Source organism: Pistacia vera, unplaced genomic scaffold (genome assembly GCF_008641045.1).
Source record: "Pistacia vera cultivar Batoury unplaced genomic scaffold, PisVer_v2 Contig39, whole genome shotgun sequence".
Taxonomy (NCBI): Eukaryota; Viridiplantae; Streptophyta; class Magnoliopsida; order Sapindales; family Anacardiaceae; genus Pistacia; species Pistacia vera.
In genome coordinates, this window is record NW_022196212.1 from 85,004 (window position 1) to 108,103 (window position 23,100).

A 23,100-nucleotide genomic window follows, 5' to 3' on the forward strand; every position below is an offset into this window, starting at 1 on the left:
CTTAGATCTGGGCAGATGATTCTGCCTTGGAAAAGATCGCTTAAGCGATCTGGAATTGTTTAAGCGACCAAGAGTAAAGATGAATCGCTTAAGCAATACAAAAGAATCTTAGATCTGGGCAGATGTTGATTTGCCTCGGACAAGATCGCTTAAGCGATCTGGAATCGCTTAAGCGACCATGAGTAAAAGAGATTAATTGCTTAAGCGATACAAATGATCGCTTAAGTGACAGTACAGAGCAATACTCCCAAAACAAATACGTACCCTTTCTTCGCCGGCCTCCTCTTCGCCTGCATTCTTGCCGGCCTCCTCCTCGTCGCCTGAATTCTCGGCGGCCTCCTGGCTTGAATTCTCGCTTGCCTCCTCCTCTTCAGAACCGTTTTGCGATTCTTCTCTCTATTGTTGTGCCGCCGTCTTCTCCTGTGCCTGTGGACCACTTTCACTGATCGTAGAATTCTTATGAAGGTAAATTGCTGAGTGATATATTGCTTTTAATGTCATAGAATTCTTATGGTTGCTTTGATTATGTAAAGTTGGAATCCCCATTTGGGTTCTAGAGGTCTATTCACGAAGGCTGTCTATCATAGACGTTGAACATATCTTTCATGACATTCTCTATTAGATTTTACCTACTTCGTATAATGCTTTTTGGCTGAAGTTATGTGATGAAAGTGGGTAGGTGGTGAATTTCGCTTATTGCTTCTAGTCATTTATTTGGCATGTGATGAAAGCCTCAATCAAGCTATTTTGTATGCAATTCTGGATTGTTTCAGGCAACTCAAAAATTCAGTGAAGATAAGGTGAAGCAATGCGTTGACGCAAAATTAAATGGAGATTACCCTCCTAAGGCAGTTGCAGAGGTACTGAAGATGGTAACTTTGGCTGAAAATAATACATCAAACTCAAGGTTTCTTGGTGGAAGAGCAAAAGATTATGAAGAAGGTTTTGAAGATCCAAAGAGCAAAGGAAAAACAAACTTGAGGGAGCTAGAAAGCGGGAGGGTGAAAGCAAAACTTGGATTTTAAGAAATGAATGAGAAACTGGAAAAGTTGTTTTCTTTGTATTGAATTCCCTGTTCTTATTGGGTTTGAATTGACAAAATTTCTTATATATATATATGTGCACTTAATTTTATTTGGGTTTAAATTGACAAAATTTAAATATAAATGTCAGTTTCAAATTTCAATGTCAGTTTAATTGTGACAACTATAAGGATAAACTAGTAATTTTAAAATCTAATAGATTTTCATTGATTTAAAACATTATTTTTAATAAAAAATTGGAGGGACAAATTTGATATATAGTTAAGGACATATTAATAATTTCATATTTAAAGAGGGGTATATTGGTAATTGATGTTATTGACATGACATAAAATAATATTAAAATTATTAAGTCAAATAATAAATGGTGTTTTTCGTATTTATAGTCAAATAGTAATAGAATTTCCTAACAATTCACAACGTTGGTAAGAAAGTGTCATTTTGTCAAACCTTCGGGTGCGAAACATATTGACGCTCATTTTGAATTTTTCTATCAATTTTAATTAAGATAAAAAAGTAAATAAAAATTAAAAAATATATAAAGAGGAAAGACGAATGTTTAGCAAACCCTACCTGAAAAAGACTAAGCCAGTTTGAGCCCAGATAATCTACAAGGCACAAACGGCGCTACTGAAATGGTGCTCAAAAGCTTGATTCGTCGTTTTTCTTCTTCTCCTTCTTCATTCACAAAACCAGGTCAAGTGACTACAACCATACCACAAGATTTAGTACTTAAAGTAACCCAGCTTGAGAAATTCCTCCAAAATGATTGTAAAGAAGGTAATGTCACTCTTGATGAAGCACGATATTTCTTTGAATACATGATTCATTTGCAACCAAAACCACCAATTTCATCATTCAACCAGTTGTTTGGAGCACTGGCTAAGAAAAAGTTTTATGAAGATGTTATTTTGCTTTACAAGCGAGTGGGTTCGATGGGGTTGTTGCCAGATCTTTATACTTTGAATATTTTGATCAATTGCTTTTGTAATGTGGGTCGAGTTTGTGATGGTTTTGTTGTTTTGGGGAGGATTTTGAGGCGGGGTTTTAACCCAGATGCTGTGACTTTTAATTCTTTGATTAAAGGTTTGTGTTTAGAGAATAGGGGTACGGAGGCTATGGAGTTTCTGAAGAAAACGGTTGTGTTTGGGGTTAGGCCTAACGTGATTACATATGGGACCTTGATTAACGGGTTGTGTAGAACGGGTAATACCAGCATTGCATTTAGGATACACGAAGAGATGATGGATCAAGGTTTTCAGCCTAATGTGGTGACGTTTAGTACAATGATAAATGGGCTTTGCAAGGAGGGGAAGATGGAGGAAGCTAATGGATTGTTAGAATTGATGAGTCAAAGAGGTTTGCAGCCTAATGTGTTGACGTATAATACAATGATAAGTGGGCTTTGCAAGGAGGGGAAGATGGAGGAAGCTAATGGATTGTTAGAATTGATGATTCAGAGAGGTTTGCAGCCTGATGTGGTGACGTTTACTACAATGATAAGTGGACTTTGCAAGGAGGGGAAGATGGAGGAGGCTAATGGATTGTTAGAATTGATGATTCAAAGAGGTTTGCAGCCTGATGTGGTGACGTTTACTACAATGATAAGTGGGCTTTTCAAGGAGGGAAAGATAGAAGAAGCTAATGGGTATTTGGGATTAATGATTCAAAGGGGTTTGCAACCAGACATAGTTACTTATAACACTTTGATTGATGGTTATTGTTTGCTGCATAGATCTAATGATGCCAAGGAGCTGCTAATCTCTATGGAGAATAAGGGTTGTAAGCCTGATGGTTTTGTTGTTTTTGGGAGGATTTTGAGGCTGGGTTTAAGACCAGATGTTGTGACTTTTATTTCTTTGATTAAAGGTTTGTGTTTAGACAATAGGAGTTTGGAGGCTACGGAGTTTTTCAAGAAAATGGCTGTGTTTGGGGTTAGGCCTAACGTGATTACGTTTGAGATTTTGATTAACGGGTTGTGTCGGTCTGGGAACACGAGTGTTGCACTTAGATTGCATGAAGAAATGGTTGTTGGTAATGGTGAAGGGGATGTTATTTGTAAACCAGCTATTGTTTCTTATGGTAGTATTATCGACGGTCTTTGTAAAGATGGGTTGGTAGATAAGGCAAAAAAATTGTTTTTGGAAATGAAGGGTAAGGGAATTAAGCCAGATGTGGTTGTTTATACCTCTCTAATTTATGGTTCGTGTTTTCTGAGAAATTTGGAGGAGGCTAAAGGCTTGTTTGTTGAGATGGCGGATCAAGGTTTGCACCCTAACTTACTGATGTATAATACAATGATAAGTGGGTTTTGCAAGGAGGGGAAGATAGAGGAGGCTAATTGGTTGTTGGAATTGATGATCCAAAGAGGTTTGGAAATTAGAGAATGCTATGAGTCTTTACAATGAAATGATTAGAAAGGGAATTCAACAAACAGTCTTTTTCTATCAAATAAAGTTGGAGATGCACTGAATCTATTTGATGAGATGAAAGTTTATAATGTAGCACCTGATTCGGTTACATATAATAATTTGGTAGACGGGCTATGCAGGAATGGCTATGTTCAGGAGGCAGCTAAATTGTTTTGTACTTTCAAATAAAATGAAGGTTTAATATTTGTATTTAAATCTTTGACAGCCTCATTTATGGTTATGGGTTGTGTAAAAAATAAAAATGGAAGGATTGAAAGTTTAATATTTGCACTTGACTATGAAAACTATGTTGTATGTGGGCATGCTGGAATCATTTGTTTATAAGAAGAATAAAATTATTCACTCTGCTTGGCCTCATTCATTGACACTGCCGAATCTGTTCTCTCTTAACACAGGTACCTCGGGTAAGTGTCGATTTGTGAATCTTTTTTGACACCCTATGATCTGGTCTTCTGCTCTTCAATTTTATGAGTTCCCATTATCTTTATATGTAGAGTTCTTCAATCATAAGTGTCCATGTCTGTGATGATTATTTATGATTTTTTTGTTACTTAAACTTCAAGTGACATCTGATTTCTGATTCCTCTAATTATTATAAATTCAGGATTTTCTGACAGACTGCAAGAGGCAAACAAAACATTTTGACAGCTTCTTTTACAATATCTGTCATTTGATGTTTAATCTGAAGAAAATTTTAAGATAATCGTTGGGGAAATAGACATTTTTGTTTCATTTAAATGCCCCTTTAGGAAAGGTTTCACTCAAATTTTTTAGATATATTTAGATATTTTATCTTTAATAATTAATAAATTGCTTAATTTTTTTAATTAACACTTTCAGAAGTTTGAAGTTTCTAAGAAACTGGCAAACACAATAGAGCCTGTTGAAAAATTTGTTAATATGTGAAATAATCTCTTGAATGGGTCGATTTTCAACTCATTAAAAAAAAAAAAAAAATTAGTTAAGTTCTTGTATCAAAAGTTTTATCAATCTTCGAGTGTTGATACTATGATTAATAGATGATTGACAATGTTATTAGCAGTTTTGACAATCGAATATCAATCTTCGATTGCTGATACTATGATTAATAGATGGTCAATATATAAATATTCCTTAACAAAGAATTTCAAGAATTAGTTAAAATGCTGTGGGACATACTTGGTTGAAGTCAACTCAAAATATAATTGAAATGTATCACGAAAACCCTATATGAACATTTTTATGGTTTATTTCATTCACCTTTGGTGTGGTCGATTAAATATTAAACACACACGGTAATTAGACAATATGAATTATCCCTAAAAGTATTAAGAACCCCTGCGATTATTAAAAATCCAAACACGCGAAATTATTTTTTCACTATTCGACACAAACCGTTACCAGATCTATAATTTCGTATAGTATAATGTCATACAACCCAATGACATAACAAAAAGTTTTTGATCAGCAGTTGAAGAGGTATTGAAGAGCCTCACAAAATGTAAATAATGATGTTGCGTTCTAGATTGGGCCTGGTCCCTCCTCCATGGGCCCAATCTAGGGACCAGTCCCTCCTCCATGGGCCTAGTCCGGGTTTGGGACTAGGCCTCCTAGGATTGGTTTTTTGGGCNAAAAACAGAAAAGTGACAGGAGAAGAAGACGAAAAAGAAAAGGAAAAGTGGAGAAGGAGAAGAAGAGAAGAAGACGAAAAAGAAAGAGAAATTGGTGAAGGAGAGGAAGAGAAGAAGACGAAAATGTGAAGAATAATTGAAAAAAGAAAGAGAAAGCAGTGAAAGGAGAAAGAAGACGAAGAAAGATAAAAAAGTTGGTGAAGGAGAGGAAGAGAAGAAGACGAAAATGCGAAGAAAAACTGAAAAAAGACAGAGAAAGAAGTAAAAGGAGAAAGAAGAAGAAGAAAGAAAATAGTGAAAGGAAAAAAAAGTATTTGCGTGAGAACCAAACCCAAGAAAATGCGCAGAGTAGCAGACTGGAGGTCTGCGTAGCTAATACCAAGAAAAAGGGGGGGAAAAAATAAGGGATTTTTTTATGTTTTTATTTTTTTCAAAACCGGTTCGGTTAACCGGTTTAATATTATCCTTAAACCGTTAACCGAACCGAAAATTCGGTTTAATTATTTTTGAAAACCGAACCGATTGATTTGAAAAACCGGTTTTTCGGTTCGGTTCGGTTTTTTTTTTCCAGCCCTACCTAAAAGTATTAAGAACCCTTGATATTATTAAAAATCCAAACAAGCGAAATTATTTTTTCACTATTTGACACAGACAGTTACCAGATCTCTAATTTCCTATAATATAATGTTATACAACCCAATGGCATAACAAAAAGTTTTTGATCAGCAGTTGAAGAGGTATTGAAGAGCCTCACAAAATGTAAATAATGATGTTGCGTTCTATTTATTAATGTACAATAATAAAGAAAACATTTTGCTGCAAAAATGTTACATGACGATTGTGCTTTCTGTTTTCTTTGTTTTTGGAAAACAAAAGAATCTAGAAATGAAATCTTGAAAGATTGTTCAATTACTATGATCTGAAAGGATGTGCAAAGCCACCAATTCTTGTTGATATCAATGTAATTTTCACTCAGTTTGTAAACTTAGCGACTTCTATTGCAAATGCTAGTTGGATATCTATTGGTTCCATGGCCTAAGTCTGACAAATCTGCTCCTGCAACCACAAAATTCGCTGAAGAAATTAGAAATATTACATATTGTGATAAAGTGTCTTTTATCGCCGGTTAGTTCCATTTAAGCTTGGTGATTTTTTTTCCCTTCTATCAACCTAGATTGGGCCTGGTCCCTCCTCCATGGGCCCAATCTAGGGACTAGTCCCTCCTCCATGGGCCTGGTCTGGGTTTGGGACTAGGCCTCCTAGGATTGGTTTTTTGGGCCAGTTTTTTAGGATCGGTCCCAAATGCCCAGGTCTACTCTTGCCTCGTGTCCGTTTACGATTATAACGGTATATAAAGTAAGAGAAAGATAGTTGATGCCAATATTCAGGCACGATTTCCTTCACAAATTCTTGTGTGCATTGGGCATACCAGTGGACATGTCTTGCCTTAAAAGATAACAACTTTCTTACAAATTTTGGTACTCCTAGAACCTTTGAAATATATCCCTATACCCCATCAATTGATAACAAAAGCCTAATAATAAACAAACGTGTAAATCATGTAATCAAAATGAGGATAGGATAAAGATGGAGAAGAAAAGAGTACATTTAGACTCTGCTCATCACTGACACTAAAAGAAAAATTGGCCTAACTTATCATCTATATCAAAGGGTGACAAGGGATCTGGTGTATGGAGATGGAGTGTGAAACATCTTTCCTGGTAATTGAAGTCAACATTGTCTTTAACTAAAGCAAAAAGGGAAAACGTATAAACAACTATTGCCATTACCCTTCGGAACTTCACTGCTGGAGGAGTTATTTGAGACGTGCTCAGTAAAAATCTCATCCTCAAGAGAAAGTGCCCTTGGTTTTCTTGAAACACCACCTTTGACACCTTATGGGAACTTGTTAATGTTACGATTCGTTTCAGCAGGTTTTGCAGCTGGTTTTGTTTCACCCTTTGGAGACCATCTTTTCTCTTCATACCTGTAAAATCCATAGTATAATTAGTAGTAGATGATATTAACCAATCGTGTCCTCAAGTTTATTTGATAAATCATAAGCTTCAGTTGATAATTTGGTGCGGATAAATTTCTCAATTCTACTTCTGTCAAAATTTGGTGGTAGTTTTGCCTCCCAGAACTTGTTCGACTTCTCATTACCTATAGGTATGGAAGAAATAAGCAAATAAAAACTCTTATTAATATGGGAAAATGTAATCAATGGCCAACAAAATTAGATTATTTGTAAAACAGGAAAATCAAAAAAGATAAAACAATCACGAGTACCAAATCATCAATAAACTTATTCTAATACAAAGCAGTTTCTTTAGCCAGAATATTTAACAGAAACAACAATAACTATCATCTTGTTGTAACAAGATATGCTTAGTGGATCCCCATATTACTATATTAGTCAGTCCAACCATGGATTCTTGATGGTCTAGGGGGATGCTCATTTGGTTCGATGCAATAATCCATAGAAACATAAACTTGCATTGAATCAAAGGAATTTATCATGTTGTGTCCTACATGGGGTGCTTTAACTCACATTAAACCGTTTGGTTTCTTACACTGCATACAAGTTGGGATGGCAACAGGGCGGGGCAAGGCTAGATGTCCCATTCCCCGTCCATGTCCTATCCCCACAACAGGGATGATGGGGAATTCCAGTCGCTGACAAGGGGAAAAATCCCCAAATTGTGGGGATTTCCCCCCACCTCATTCCCCGCACAAACTAAAGACATCAGGCCCTGTACCAATAGCAAACATGCAGCAAAGTGGCTGAATTTCCAGGAAAAGAAACTGCCAAGACCCACCAATGCTACATAACACCGAACATGCTGCAAGAATCTCCCAGACCTCCACCAAATGCAGTAGATAAGCTGCAACTCTGGAGAAACCTTCGTCCCTCCAAAACTTCCTTGCAAACAAAAAAGTGCAAAAATCTGCTGTAGCAATTCCAACAGAAAAAGGACTGTAGAAACAGCAAACACAAACAGCCAACCCAGAACAACATGCAACATCCCCAGGCAAGCACAAAAAATTGCAAACTGCTGCTGCTGCAAACTCCCTGGATCTACAAACACTGCAGTAATCTAGCTGCACCTCCGAACAAGGCCACCACTTACTAAAAACACTAGTACACAGTTTCAATCAAATGCACACACCTACAAACAACTGTCTAGTAATCCCAAATAAGTCGAAATAAAATCACACATTCAATATCTCACAAATTATACATGGTGTACAACACTATTACACAGTTTCAAATCAGTTGCCCACGTCTACCCTCAACTGTCTAAATAATCCCAACTAAGCCGACAAAAAATCAGATTTTCAATTACAAAAAATATTTAATGCACCCCAGTTACCAATGTATATATATTCAACCCATTGTAGGAGTTAAATTGAAGAACTGATTGGACTATGTTAAAGGTAAAGGTGGCTCAACCCTAAGACTGAAAAAGGCCACGCTATACAGCTTGAAAACTCTTAACACTCAACTCAAAATCATCCTGAGACCCATTTTGTGAGTTCAATTTTCAATAGATTCAGCTGGGTTGTACGTAATTAAATTAACCTAATTCAAGATTTCTTGAGTTCAATTTAAAAGTGAGCAAATTTGAACAGAGAAAAGTTCGTTCGTTTGAGTTCATAAACAGGAAAATAAATAAATTCAAGAATTGATACAAACCCATTTCATTAAATTTATATCAGATTGTGTTTTAGAATAAAATACGCCCAAACAACAAAACCCAAAACAAAAACACAAAAAGTAAAAAATAAATAAAGGCAGAAAATAGAAGCAAAATCGGAAGATGGTGTAAACCTAAAGAGTATTAGAGTGTTACCTGAGAGAGCACTAACTTTCGAGAAAGGGAAAAAGGGAAGAAGTGAGAGGCAGAGGAAAGAGAAGCTAAGGAGGAGTTTCTGACGTAGCTGTTGGAGATATCGAGATCTGACGAGAAGAAGCTGAAGCAGTAGAGGAGGACGATGAGGAGGAGGAGAATCTGGATCCAGATGAGCGATGGAAGTCAGCCTGGAGGTGAGACACCCATAGCTACAGGTACAAAGCCTTAAACCTCTTGAACTCGAGAGATCTATTGAGTAAGGCACCAAAGAGTTCTAGTTGACGACTCGTGCAACGCCCTATTTGAGGTACGTAACTAATGTTTTTTCTTTTGCTCTTATTTAAGTTGGTTTATTAGTATTATTGTTTGGTTGACCTTTGATTGAGTGATATGTTGAACACTTGCTTTGAAATTGGTTGAAAATAGAAGAGGTTTAGCGTTCCAGGCTTCGCCGGGGCGAAGAAGAATCTTCGTCACGGCGAATAGGTGTTGAAGCCCGCGGGGAAGCTGCTGGACAGTTTCGCCGCAACGACAGAAGCTTCTTCGTCGCGGCGACAGGCTGACCAAAATGTTTGTTAAGTTTTAGATATTTTCTTCCCTAAGGGTATTTTGACCATTCTACCCCTAATTAGCAGGAAAAGTGGGGAGTCAAATGTAAGGAAATTTCTTGGAGCATTTGTTAATATGGGGGTGTGTTTGTAATGAATCAAATGATATAGATGGAATTCCCAAGGAAGAGTAAGGGCAAAATGGGAAGGCTTGTGCATAAAGTGTGTTAAAAAGAATTAAGTCATTGCAAACCCTTCATTCTTCTTCTCCATCGCCACTCTCTTTTCTTACTTCCTCTCAATTTCTCTTTCATTTGTTCAAGGTTTTTAAGAGGGCTTTTGGAGTGATTTGGGGTAGGAAATCACTCTAAGTTATCCTAAGGTAAGGATTCTTGCTTTGGATGTGAAGCTTTGTGAGATTTATGTATATTTGAATATTGAGGTCTTTGGTTCATTTGTTTAAAGAGTAGAGAAAAATCAAGCAAACCAAGAGAAGGGAAGAGCTAGTGAGATCTCTCCATATCAAGGTAAGTAAATCCCAACCCAAGTGGAGATTTAAGAATTTTCTTGATTAGGGTTTTAATAGCAATATGTAGTATGTTGTATACATGTTATATGCTATGTATTGAGTCTCAAATGGAGATTATATTGCTTTGTGGTTGTTCTACATTTCAATTATGAGAAGTGAGATGTGGGTTGGAAAGCTAGTTTGAGTGGAATTGAAGGATATTGAGAAATTTTTCTTGGAAGTGTTATCTTTGGCAGGAATTATGGCTATGTGAGGGAGTTTTCTCCCAATTTGGATGGTTAGAGAAAGACATAGAATTATTATTATAGTAGAGTCTGTTATGCACTTGAGTTGTTTGATGAAGTGCCTAATAGAGGTTTGAGTATTAGTAGTGAACCTTAATTCTTGCAACATGCATGTTGGCATTTCATAAGTGCATTAGTGAAAATGAACCATCCATAGGTATTAATCGTGCATTGAGAAGTGGTTTAAGAAAGACTAGAAAACTTTGTGTATGCAACTACTTTAAGGGTAGAGTGAATGAAAAGAGCTAGAAATGGGTTGATGCTTTGTGATCGTCACCCGGTTAGTTATTAGAAACGGGTTGATGCTTTGTGATCGTCACTCCGGTCAGTTATTAGAAACGGGTTGATGCTTTGTGATGTCACCTGAAAGTCATGAGGGACGGGTAGGTGCTTCGTGATCCCCACTCGGTAGGCACTAAGAGCGGGTTGGTGCTGTGTGAACTCCACCCGACAGTCATGAAGAGTGAGATGGTGCTGTGTGAACACCATCCGGCCGTACCTCCGGTAAGATGAGGCCATAACGTAGTAGAAAACAATAGAAAGAAGTGTGAGGAAAGAATTAAGAGAAATACATACGGGTAGATAGTAAGGGTTTACTTACTGAGCATTATTTTGTGTTCACCACATTTTCATTTGTGGATGCAGGATTTAGGTGATGATGCAGTCGGAGGGGCGTCGGCAAGCGAGGAGCAATAGCTACACTGTTTCCTTGTTTGTCTTGTGCAATGGCATTTTGTAAATAATGTCTTTGTGTATAAAAGCTTATTACATATAAAAAAAAAAAAAAAAAAGTTTTGGGCCCATTTCTATATAATTATGCATGCATTGTACTAGTTTACAGCAGTTGTTACAACTCGACCATCCAATAGGTGTTTACTCTATGAAGTTTGAAGACACCTTCAACAGATGCAATTATCAACACCAAATCAACTCATATTTTCTGTTAGTTAGAGTGCAAGTCATATTACGCCAATAGAACCAGACGCTATTGTATTCTTGGACGGATTGCCGACTCGTCCAAAGAAGCTAGTCTAAGACAAAATGACATTATTTTCATATACAATATAAACCTCTTGCCCCGAGTCTGTTCGCCATCATAATGGTAATTAAAGTACAAAAGGCGTATGATTGTTCTTAGATATGGGAAAAAATATTGCCGCACACTTTTAACAAAATTTAAAGAAATGAAAAAGAGAGGAATAGTGACAAAGAGAAAAATTAAGCTTAACGTATTCACTGCCCCATTTCAATTTTAATTAAGACAAATACCCTACCTTAAAAGACAAGCCAGTTTGAAGTTTGAACCCCAGCTATTCACAAGGCACAAACGGCGCTACTGAAATGGTGCTCAAAAGCTTGATTCGTCGTTTTTCTTCTTCTCCTTCTTCATTCACAAAACCAGGTAAAGTGACTACAACCATACCACAAGATTTAGTACTTAAAGTAACCCAGCTTGAGAAATTCCTCCAAAATGATTGTAAAGAAGGTAATGCCACTCTTGATGAAGCACGATATTTCTTTAGATACATGATTCATATGCAACCCAAACCACCAATTTCATCATTGGAGCACTGGCTAAGAAAAAGTTTTATGAAGATGTTATTTTGCTTTACAAGCGAGCGGATTCAATGGGGTTGTTGCCAGATCTTTTTACTTTGACTATTTTGATTAATTGCTTTTGTAATGTGGGTCGAGTTTGTGATGGTTTTGTTGTTTTTGGGAGGATTTTGAGGTGGGGTTCTAGCCCTAATGTTGTGACTTTTACTTCTGTGATTAAAGGTTTGTGTTTGGAGAATAGGAGTATGGAGGCTGTGGAGTTGTTCAAGCAAATGGTTGTGTTTGGGGTTAGGCCTAACGTGATTACGTATGAGACTTTGATTAATGGGTTGTGTCGAACAAGGAATACGAGTATTGCACTTAGGATACATGAAGAAATGGGGGAGCAAGGTTTCCAACCTAAGGTGGTGATGTGTAATACAATGATAAGTGGGCTTTGCAAGGAGGGGAAGATGGAAGAAGCTAATGGGTATTTCGAATTAATGATTCAAAGGGGTTTGCAGCCTAATGTGGTGGCGTATAATACAATGATAAGTGAGATTTGCAAGGTGGGGAAAATGGAGGAAGCTAATGGCTGGTTAGAATTGATGATTCAAAGAGGTTTGCAGCCTGATGTGCGGATGTATAATACAATCATAAATGGGCTTTGCAAGGAGGGGAAGATGGAAGAAGCTAAGGGGTATTTGGAATTAATGATTCAAAGAGGTTTGCAGCCTAATGTGGTGACGGATAATACAATGATAAGTGGGCTCTGCAATGTGGGGAAGATGGAGGAAGCTAATGGGTTGTTGGAATTGATGAGTCAAAGAGGGTTGGAGCCTAATGTGGTGACATTTACTACAATGATAAATTGGCTTTGCAAGGAGGGGAAGATGGAGGAAGCTAATGGGTTGTTGGAATTGATGAGTCAACGAGGTTTGCCGCCTAATGTGGTCACGTTTAGTATAATGATAAATGGGCTTTGCAAGGAGGGGAAGATAGAGGAAGCTAATGGATTGTTAGAATTGATGAGTCAAAGAGGTTTGCAGCCTAGTGTGGTTACGTATAATACAATGATAAGTGGGCTTTGCAAGGAGGGGAAGATGGAGGAAACTAATGGGTATTTGGAATTAATGATTCAAAGAGGTTTGCAGCCTAATGTTGTGACGTATAATTCAATGATAAGTGGGCTTTGCGAAGAGGGAAAGATGGAGGAAGCTAATGGATTGTTAGAATTGATTATTCAAAGAGGTTTGCAGCCTGATGTGGTGACATTTACTACAATGATAAGTGGGCTTTGCAAGGAGGGGAAGATGGAGGAAGCTAATGGATTGTTAGAATTGATGATTCAAAGAGGTTTGCAGCCTAATGTGGTGACGTTTACTACAATGATAAGTGGGCTTTGCAATGAGGGGAAGATGGAGGAAGCTAATGGATTGTTGGGATTGATGATTCAAAGAGGTTTGCAGCCTAATGTGGTGACGTTTAATACAATGATAAGTGGGCTTTGCAATGAGGGGAAGATGGAGGAAGCTAATGGATTGTTAGAATTAATTATTCAAAGAGGTTTGCAACCAAACATAGTTACTTATACAACTTTGATGGATGGTTATTGCTTGCTGCATAGATCTAATGAAGCAAAGGAGCTGCTAATCTCTATGGAGAGTAACGGTTGTAAGCCTGATGGTTTTGTTGTTTTTGGGAGGATTTTGAGGCGGGGTTTAAGACCAAATGTTGTGACTTTCACTTGTTTGATTAAAGGTTTGTGTTTAGAGAATAGGAGTTTGGAAGCTATGGAGTTGTTCAAGAAAATGGCTGTGTTTGGGGTCAGGCCTGACACTATTACGTATAGGACCTTGATTAAGGGGTTGTGTCAGACAGGGAATACTAGTGTTGCGCTTGGATTGCATGAAGAAATGGGTGCTAGTAATGGTGAAGGGAGTGTTATCTTTAAGCCTGATATTGTTTCTTATGGTAGTATTATAGATGGTCTTTGCAAAGATGGGTTGGTTGATAAGGCAAAAGAATTGGTCTTGGAAATGAAGGGGAGGAGAATTAAGCCAGATGTGGTTGTTTTTAACTCTCTAATTTATGGTTGGTGTTTTGTGGGAAATTTGGAGGAGGCTAAAGGCTTGTTTGTTGAGATGGCGGATCAAGGTTTGCACCCTAACTTACTGATGTATAATACAATGATAAATGGGTTTTGCAAGGAGGGAAAGATAGAGGAGGCTAATTGGTTGTTGAAATTTATGATCCAAAGAGGTTTGGAAATTAGAGAATTCTATGAGTCTTTACAAGGAAATGATTTGAAAGGGAATTAAATAAACAGTGTTTATATATGGCACTTTGTCAACCAGTCTTTTTCTATCAACTAAAGTTGGAGATGCACGGAATCTATTTGATGAGATGAAACTTTACAATGTCACACCTGATTCAGTTACATATAGTATTTTGGTTGATGGGATAAGTAAGAATGGTGTTCTAGAGTTAGCAAAATTGTTTTGCACTTAGAGAACTACAAGTTTAAAATTGCCAGCCTCATTTATGGGTTGTGTAAAAATGGAAGGATCGAAATTGCTTTGGAGATATTTCACAATTTGCCTCAAAAGAGCCTACTGCACTTGACTATAAAAACTATGTTGTATGTGGGCATGCTGGAATCATCTGTTTTTAAGAAGAATGAAATTATTCTCTCTGCTTGGCCTCACTCATTGACACTGCCGAATCTGTTCTCTCTTAGCATAGGTACCCCGGGTAAGAGGCGATTTGTGAATCTTTTTTGACAGCCTATGATCTGATCTTTTGCTCTTCAATTTTATAAGTTCCTATTATCTTTATATATAGAGTCCTTCAATCATAATTGTTGATGTCTTTGATTATTATTTATGATTTTTTTTGTTACTTAAACTTCAAGTGACATCTGATTTCTGATTCCTCTAATTATAAATTCATGATTTTTTCACAGACTGCAAAAGGCAAACAAAACATTTGACAGCTTCTTTTACATTATCTTTCATTCGCTGTTTAATCTAAAAGAAATTTTAAGATAATCTTAGGGGAAATAGACATTTTTGTTTCATTTAAATGCCCCATTAGCAAAGATTTTACTCAAATTCTTTAGATATATTTATATATTTTATATTTAATAATTAATAAATTGCTTAATTTTTCAATTACACTTTCAGAAGTTGGAAGTTTCTAGGAAACCGGCAAACACAATGGAGTCTATTGAAAAATTTGTTAATATGTGAAATGATCTCTTGAATCATTGATTTGGGTCAATTTTCAACTCATAAAAAATAAAAAATAGTTAAGTTCTTGTATCAATAGTTTTATCAATCTTCGAGTGTCGATACTATGATAAATAGATAGTCGTTAATATTATCAATAGTTTTATCAATTTTCGATAGTCAATATGATGATTAATAGATGGTCAATATATAAAACTTCCTTAACATAACTAAGAATTTCAAGAATCAGTTAAATTGCATTGGGACATACTTGGTTGAAGTGTCAACTCAAAATATAATTGAAATGTATCACGAAAACCCTACATGAACATTTTTATGGTTTATTTCATTCACCTTTGGTGTGGTCGGTCAAAATATAATCTTTATCTTTTTTCCTATTTTATGGGCTGCCAGAGAAACTGGAGCTTTTTGTGCAATGAAGGAGGTTGATATCATCCTTGATGACCCTAAATCTGCTGAATGTATAAAGTAGTTGGAGGCTGGAGCAGGTCACTATCTCAGGTCCTTTCTCAAACAATTTAGTTGGTTACAAAATAATACTTACTGAGAAATATGCAGATTTGAATTATTTGTTGTACCTTAGAATATTTTGTCAGAGTTTGAGATTGAAGGTGGCAAAAGCGACAGAAGACTGCCAAAGTATGCCTACAAGAAAGCTTGATAAAGAGGGCAGAAATGAGGGCCAAAGAATATCAAGCAAAGGAGAGAAATTTGTATTTTTGTATTATGTATTCTGTAGTGTACATTGGCCAATTTATACAGTGGCTTTGAATACAATAAGGAAAGGAAATAATACTGTAAAGGAAAAACAATAAACTCTTAATTACAAAATATTACAGTCAATCAAATCAATCACTGCTTGATTCCAACATGGATATCCTTAGCATTTCACATTTCATCACTCCCCATCAAGTTGGTGGTTTGTAGATATCGAAAACCCCAAGCTTGCATAATAAATAAGAATGCTGACGACTACACAAAGGCTTCGTGAATATGTCTGCTGGTTGTTCTGATGTTCGTATATGCCTAGTCTTGATAATCCCTTCCTGAATTTTCTCCCTGACAAAATGACAGTCAATTTCTATGTGTTTAGTTCTTTCATGGAAAACTGGATTTGCCGCGATATCAATAGCAGCTTTGTTATCGCAGTACAAAGTGATTGGTTTTCCTGTTTCTACTCCCAAGTCTTTGACTAATCCAAGAATCCAGACAATCTCACAAGTTGTTTTTGCCATTGCTCTATATTCTACTTCAGCTGAAGAAAGGGATATTGTTGATTGCCTTTTTGTTTTCCATGATATAAGAGATCCTCCAATTTTAATGCAAAATCCTGTAAGAGACTTTCTGGTCATGGGACAAGTACCCTAATCTGAATCGCAGTAAGCTATGATGTCGAAATTCCCATCTCGAGGTAAGAGAAGTCCTAATCCAGGACATCCTTTTAAATATTTAAGCACCTTGATTGCTGCGTCCATATGGGATTGTTTGGGTTGATGCATGAATTGACTTAGTATGTGGACTGCATAACTTATGTTAGGCTTTGTCATGGTAAGATAGATAAGTCTTCCTACGAGTCTATGGTAGGGAGTTGGATCTTGTAACAGAGGGTCATTTTCTGAAGAGGCTGTCTCACGATCATATTGCTGTGATGTGAGTTTGATGTTTTGTTCCACAGGAATGATGTTGGGTTTGCATGCTGATAAACCAGAGTCGGATACAAGTTCTAAAACATATTTCCGTTGACTTAGAGAAATACCTGCTGGGGATCGTGCAATCTTAATGCCCAAGAAATATTTTGGTACCCCAGATCTTTTATACAGAAATGTTTGTTGAGATGTTTTTTTAGGGTGCAAATGCTACTCTCATCGTTGCCAGTGATTAAGATATCATCAACATAAATAATAAGAGCAATGACAGTGGTACCATTGTGCCATGTGAAGAGAGAGTAGTCATGCTTGGATTGAGTGAATCCTATATTAGTTAGAGCCAACTTTGCGTTCCATTGCCGTGATGCTTGCTTCAAACCATATAAGGACTTGCGTAGACGACATACCATATTCTCCCCTTGTCTACGAAGTCCGGGAGGAGGGTCCATATAAATTTCTTCATGAAGATCTCCATGGAGAAAGGCATTATGGACATCCATTTGGTGAAGGGACCAATCACGGAGGGCAGCAATGGACAAGAAGGTCCAAATAGTGACATGCTTGGCTACGGGAGAAAATGTGTCTTGGTAATCAAAACCTTCTCTCTGGGTGAAACCTTTGGCAACGAGACGAGCCTTGTAACGCTCAATGGAGCCATCAGCATGGTGCTTGACCTTGTAAACCCATTTGCAACCAATGGGTTTCCTATGAGAGGGACGAGGAACAAGATCCCAGGTGTGATTCTGAGAGAGGGCACTGAGCTCATTGGCCATGGCCTGACGCCAATGTGAATGGGAAACAACTTCAGAGTAACATGATGGTTCTTGGTGTGCAGAAATCTAACTAATGCAAATCCTGTGGGCAGGGGACAGTCGATCATAAGTAACATAGTTGGAAGTAGGGTAAGTAGTACCTGTGGTAGGCTGAAGGGTAGGACAGACATAGTCATCTGTCCAAACAGGGAGTGACCCTTGTGGAACGTCTCTGAGGGGGGGCAGGAACAATGGGTGTATTGTCCAGGGGAGGTGGATTAGAAATCTGGTTCTCTGGAGGTGAAGCAGGAGAAGGACCAGGAAGCTATGTCTCTGCAGAAACTGGTTGAGAGGTGGACTGGGAGGGTCCCATGTTTGGAATGGGATGCATGGTATAATAGGGGCTGAACAAGTCTGCCGTGGAAGTATCTTCGAAAAGAATGGAAGACTGCTGGAGTCGTCAGAAGGAGACCTGTCTAAAAAAGGAAAAGAATCTTCATGAAAAACCACATCCCTAGAAACCGAGAAGTTCTCTGCGGTGAGATCATATAGGCGATAACCTTTTTGATGCATTGGGTAACCCATAAAAACACAGGGAATAGCCCGAGGAGAAAATTTATCATTCCTCTTTAAATTTGTAGAGTAGCATAGACACCCAAATACTCGGAGATGATCCACTGTAGGTGGTTTACCTAAAAGTACCTCATAAGGTGTCTTACCATCTAGAGTCCGACTCGGCATTCTATTGATCAGGTATGTGACCGTGACCACACATTCGCCCCAAAAGGGTAGTAGGGATATGGGCTTGGTGTTTAAGGGCACGGGCGACCTCTAAAAGATGTCGATGTTTCCATTCAACAATGTCATTCTATTGAGGGGTATAGACACAGGAGCTTTCATGGATAATACCAAGAGAGGAAAAAAATTCCGAACATTGGGTGTTGAAGAAATCCCTAGCATTATCTGTCCGGACTCGTTGAACTGAAACATCAAATTGGGTTTTGACCATAGACAAGAAATGTTTGATATGAGTGAGTGTCTGGGTTTTAGAGTGCATGAGTAAGACCCAGGTTCCCCGAGAGTAATCATCTACAATAGTAAGAAAATATCTAGAGCCATCGCGATTGGCTGTGTGATATGGACCCCATATGTCCATATGAATTAAGGAAAAAATACGGTTTGTGGAAGGCGTGTGTTTGGGGAATTTTGTGCGAGACTGTTTTGCAAGAGGGCAAATGGGACAATTGGGTTGTGGAATAGATGCACTATGACCCAGGCGTTGATGCAAAATAAAAGAAGTTTTATTAATGTTAAAAAACTGTTACAAGACATTGAAGTTTTAGCATTAGGAGCACCTATCCAGTAATAAAGGCCTTGGTGAACTTTACCCAAGCCCATCAGTTTCCCAGTCAAACGGTCTCGAAATTCACATTTGTTAGGAAAAAATTTTAAGAGACAGACATTATCTTGACAAAGTTTCGAAATAGAGATGAGATTGAACCGGAAAGCAGGGACAAACAAGACATTATGTAGAATTAAATGTTTATTTAGACGAACAGTTCCTAATTGGGTAGCTGGTGCATGTGTCCCATTTAGCATGCGGACTGATGTGTGTGGTATGGGAAATGTTTTTGAAAAATGCTTGGGATCGCAAACAATGTGGTCACTGGCCCTTGAATCAATTATCCAAAAATTCTCTTTTGTAATATTGGAACAAAAGGATATACCTGCATAGGATGTGGAATTGGGCTGCGGACTTTGATTGAGCAGTTGCAGAATCTGACGATATTGTTCTTGGCTAAACATAGGGATCGTAGCGGTACTCTCAGAATTGACAGGGTGACTTACTTGATTGGCGGTGGCAGATCCAGATCGTTGATTTTAGTTGTGGCCATGGAGTTTCCAATAAGTTGCTCTTGTGTGGTTCCTCCGTTTGCAAAAATCGCAATAACGATTTTTGTTGGACTTGAATGACCCTTGGGAAGAATTAAAATTTGTGAACTGGGCCGGATTACTGCCTGAGTTTGGGCCAGCTGAAAAAATGTGGCTATTTCTGGAGTTTGGGCTGGGAACCAAATTTGGGCCCAAACGATTATTAAGCCTAGTTGGACTTGAGCCGTTGGATGAGGGGATCACATATGGGCTGTTGATTCCCCCATATAAATTATTGTGTTCACCAGCATTGTGCTCTAGCCTCCCTTTGTCATGTCCATTGTTCGTTTTAGATGGTCCATTCTGCCGCCGTTGGGAATGGACAGAGAAGGCAGCCGCTTCAGTTCTGGATTGGGAGTCAGACGAAGCCAATCTTTGGCTTTCGTCTTGGACGGCTAGTTGATAGGTGTGCCGGAGAGATGGCACAGGGGACGTAGCCAATATCTGCATTCGAAAAGCCAGAAAACTATCATTTAAACCAAGTAAAAATTATATTAACCTGTTTTGGTCTTTCACGTGTCTGATTTGGTGAAGAATCGTGGATGGCCTTCAATCGGTTCTTCAACATCATCGAGCTCATTCCAAATCGTTGAAAGGCGATTGAAATAAACCGTGACTAGAAAATTGTGTTGTTTGATTTCCAGGAGGTTTTTACGCAAAGTGAAAAGCTTTGCTAGATCGAGTTGGCTGTACATCTCGCGGATGTTCGTCCACATCTCATGAGTGTTTTCTGTCTGAGGCAAGCCGGCAGCAATCGCCTGGGTCAGGGAGTTGCTGATCCAGGCAAGAACAAGGGTGTTGCATCGAATCCAGTGATAGATTAGATGCTGTTCAGTGGGTTAGAGAAGGGTTCTATCGATGAACCCTTCTTTGTTTTTTGTTACCAGAGCACGCCGAAAATCTCTGGCCCAAGTGGCGTAGTTTTGAGATCCGACCAATGGCTGTTTGACGAGTACCAGTTTTGATCCATCGGAAACCGGCGAGAAAAGGGCATCCCCTAGTTCCTGTCGGTCGGTGGCGGCTGGAAGAATTTGGAAAACCGGGTAGGGATTTTGACCCATTGGGTTAGGGCTTTGACCCATAAACCCGAATGGGAATGGGCCAGGTTGAAAACTGGATCCGGGTTGTTGGTTGGGCTCTGGTGGAGGATTTGGATCAGTGTGGGTGTTTGGGCCTGGTCGAGGATTTGGACCAGTGTGGTGTTTGGGCCTGGTGGAATTTGGTTGTGTGGGCCTTCATTTGTGGCTATGGATGTTGAGTCTGGTATTGAGGTTGGGTCCATTTGTGATGAAAAAAAAAAAAAACTAATTCTGTTGCTTGTTTTGCAGGTTTAGGAAAATAGTGGTTTGGAGAGGATTGTAGCGGAAGCAAAGGTTAGCTCTGATACCATGTCAGACTTTGAGATTGAAGGTGGCAAAAGCGATAGAAGACTGCCGAAATATGCCTAAAAGAAAGCTTGATAAAGAGGGCAGAAATGAGGGCCAAAGAATATCAAGCAGAGGAGAGAAATTTGTATTTTTGTATTATGTATTCTGTAGTGTACATTGGTCAATTTATACAGTGGCTTTGAATACAATAAGGAAAGGAAATACTGTAAAGGAAAAACAATAAACTCTTAATTACAAAATATTACAATCAATCAAATCAATCACTGCTTGATTCCAGCATGGATATCCTCAGCATTCCACATTTCATCATATTTGTTGCCAATAGTATTCTATTCCAAAATATGGTATTGGAATTTGTATTTGTCATACATGAATTCTGGCCACAATAGTTGATTGTCAATTGAAATCAAACCTGAACATGGTGTTCACAATAAAATAAGAGGCATGCAAAAACTCAGTCACCCTTTTCCTCATTTTGGCTCAACACCTAAGACCAGTACCAATCTACCACTCCGTTTGCTAAAGCCCCAGGGATAATACCAATCTGATATGTTGTTTAGAAGTTCCAATTCTTGTTCATCACCACTTCAACTGTGTTAATTGTGGATACATAAGGCACCATACTTCAGTCATATTAGTTGGACATAGGTTTTCTTTTTTTTTTGGTCCATTTGTCTTGAAAACTAACTATTCCTATTTGTGGTAATTGTTGCAGGAAATTATAGTTCTCCAACACTTTAAGCATCCAAATATAGTACAGTATTATGGAAGTGATGTGGTGTGTGGCTCTTCCTATAGAATACGCTAGATTTGACTGTGTTTGTATTAGTGCAGATATAATTCGTTCAGAAAACATTGTTTCCATTGCAGGTTTATGATCACTTTTACATATATTTGGAGTATGTTCATCCCATATCTATTAATAAATATGTTTGTGACCATTTTGGAGCTATAACAGAATCTATAGTTCGAAATTTCACCTGACATATTTTCTCTGGGCTGGCTTACCTGCATATTACAAAGACAATTCACAGGTAACAATTGGTGCTTGACAGGGAGCAGAGCATTAGGGTCAACTTCTTTGTTAATAGTTTATGATTACACTTTGCAGATTGCTAAAGACCATATATATTCTTAATCTTGTAAAAAGGCGACAGTAAAATTATCAATGATGTTTGGGAAGAATTGAATGACTCCTTGCTTTACTGTCTTTACTGTTTTTACATACTTGCTTGTTGAATTTGGATTTTGTTGGAGAAGTGGCACATTTTTTGGTTATAAACTTATTGCTTTGGTCTATGAGTATACTTATCTTCATTATTATGATTTATCGGGATATTAAAGGTGCAAATTTGCTTGTTGATGCATCTGGTGTTGTAAAGCTTGCAGACTTTGGGATGGCAAAACATGTGAGTTTTGAGATTCTTTAACACTATGTAGTAATGAATATTAGTTTTGTTTGATCTATTGTAATTTGAGAGTATGCTTCTCTAACATTATCTTTTCATAGATCGTGTTCAAGGGTTAATGTTTGTATTAGTAAATTAATTGTAGTTAATGTTTATTAATGTATATTGGATTCTCTGCACTATTATTTTAGAGATCTTTTCTAGATTGAATTATGCATTGTAACATATGTTCATTAGCATGCATAAGGTCACTGGATCTTTGAATAAGCAGGTGCAACTGCTGTTGATTGCTTCTCCTTTCTTTTTGCAATCCGGATTCTCTTTTCATTGAAGAATTAATTTGGACAGGTTCTCATTTTTTCATGTCATCAACTCTTTTACAATTTTTCACTCTGAGTACTGAGTTCTATAGTTAATTGCTCAAAATGCATCCAGATAATTAGTTACAAACTTTTAAATGACATGGGAGATTCTACTTTAAAAATTTTAAACATTTTTTTGTATCTTGTTTTCCTGATAGCATATTCGGCTTGCTAATGATTTTCTTTTGCATGTTACTGAATGGGCTTACAGCTTAATTTCTGGTATGGTGATTTACTTACAAAATCAGAGAGAAAAAATGCTCATTTCTTGTCCTTATATTTTCTGTAAGGGTTTGCACATGATCTTTTCTCTACCACTCACTTTAATTGTCTCATCTTCTATTTGTCAGCCTCAAGCTATGTTCAAGGTCTTGCATAAAACCCTGCCTATACCAGAAACATTATCTTCAGAGGGAAAGGGTTTTCTCCAATGCTACTTTTGAAGAAATCCTGCAGAGCGGCCATCAGCTGTGGTGCTACTTGAGCATCCTTTTTCCGTAACTCAAATGATAAAAAAACCCCAA

The 23,100-nt window shown here is 37.7% G+C and overlaps 3 protein-coding genes across 3 annotated transcripts; 2 read left to right on the forward strand and 1 right to left on the reverse strand.

Moving 5' to 3' along the window:
• The first annotated feature begins 1,670 nt into the window (after window positions 1-1,670).
• Window positions 1,671-3,794, forward strand: LOC116140978 (putative pentatricopeptide repeat-containing protein At1g12700, mitochondrial). The gene is made up of 2 exons (XM_031426545.1): window positions 1,671-2,368; window positions 2,501-3,794. The coding sequence occupies exons 1-2, from the start codon at window positions 1,679-1,681 to the stop codon at window positions 3,449-3,451; spliced, it is 1,641 nt and encodes a 546-aa protein (XP_031282405.1). The 5' UTR covers window positions 1,671-1,678; the 3' UTR covers window positions 3,452-3,794.
• A 2,844-nt stretch (window positions 3,795-6,638) lies between these two features.
• On the reverse strand, window positions 6,639-11,829 carry LOC116140979. Its single transcript, XM_031426546.1, has 4 exons — window positions 11,626-11,829; window positions 8,940-9,213; window positions 7,905-8,033; window positions 6,639-7,072 (listed from the first exon to the last, which is right to left on the reverse strand). Exons 1-4 carry the CDS (start codon window positions 11,827-11,829, stop codon window positions 6,717-6,719), a joined length of 963 nt encoding a protein of 320 aa, XP_031282406.1. The 3' UTR covers window positions 6,639-6,716.
• A 99-nt stretch (window positions 11,830-11,928) lies between these two features.
• Window positions 11,929-14,157, forward strand: LOC116140980 (pentatricopeptide repeat-containing protein At3g22470, mitochondrial-like). The gene is made up of 3 exons (XM_031426547.1): window positions 11,929-12,405; window positions 12,931-13,064; window positions 13,464-14,157. Exons 1-3 carry the CDS (start codon window positions 11,929-11,931, stop codon window positions 14,155-14,157), a joined length of 1,305 nt encoding a protein of 434 aa, XP_031282407.1.
• The last annotated feature ends 8,943 nt before the right edge of the window (window positions 14,158-23,100 follow it).

What these genes read in the sequence shown, in the direction of transcription:
- LOC116140978 (XM_031426545.1), top strand. Translation starts at nt 1,679, where the DNA reads ATGGTGCTCAAAAGCTTGATTCGTCGTTTTTCTTCTTCTCCTTCTTCA. An exon ending in AGGAGGGGAAGATGGAGGAA is followed by an intron (nt 2,369 to 2,500) that starts GCTAATGGATTG and finishes GAATTGATGATT; the next exon opens with CAGAGAGGTTTGCAGCCTGA.
- LOC116140979 (XM_031426546.1), bottom strand. Translation starts at nt 11,829, where the DNA reads ATGTATCTAAAGAAATATCGTGCTTCATCAAGAGTGGCATTACCTTCT. An exon ending in GAAAGTTAGTGCTCTCTCAG is followed by an intron (nt 8,034 to 8,939) that starts GTAACACTCTAA and finishes TTGCTACAGCAG; the next exon opens with ATTTTTGCACTTTTTTGTTT. An exon ending in TTCGGTGTTATGTAGCATTG is followed by an intron (nt 7,073 to 7,904) that starts GTGGGTCTTGGC and finishes TGGATTTTACAG; the next exon opens with GTATGAAGAGAAAAGATGGT.
- LOC116140980 (XM_031426547.1), top strand. Translation starts at nt 11,929, where the DNA reads ATGGGGTTGTTGCCAGATCTTTTTACTTTGACTATTTTGATTAATTGC. An exon ending in TGATAAGTGAGATTTGCAAG is followed by an intron (nt 12,406 to 12,930) that starts GTGGGGAAAATG and finishes GGGCTTTGCAAG; the next exon opens with GAGGGGAAGATGGAGGAAAC. An exon ending in ATGGAGGAAGCTAATGGATT is followed by an intron (nt 13,065 to 13,463) that starts GTTAGAATTGAT and finishes CTTGCTGCATAG; the next exon opens with ATCTAATGAAGCAAAGGAGC.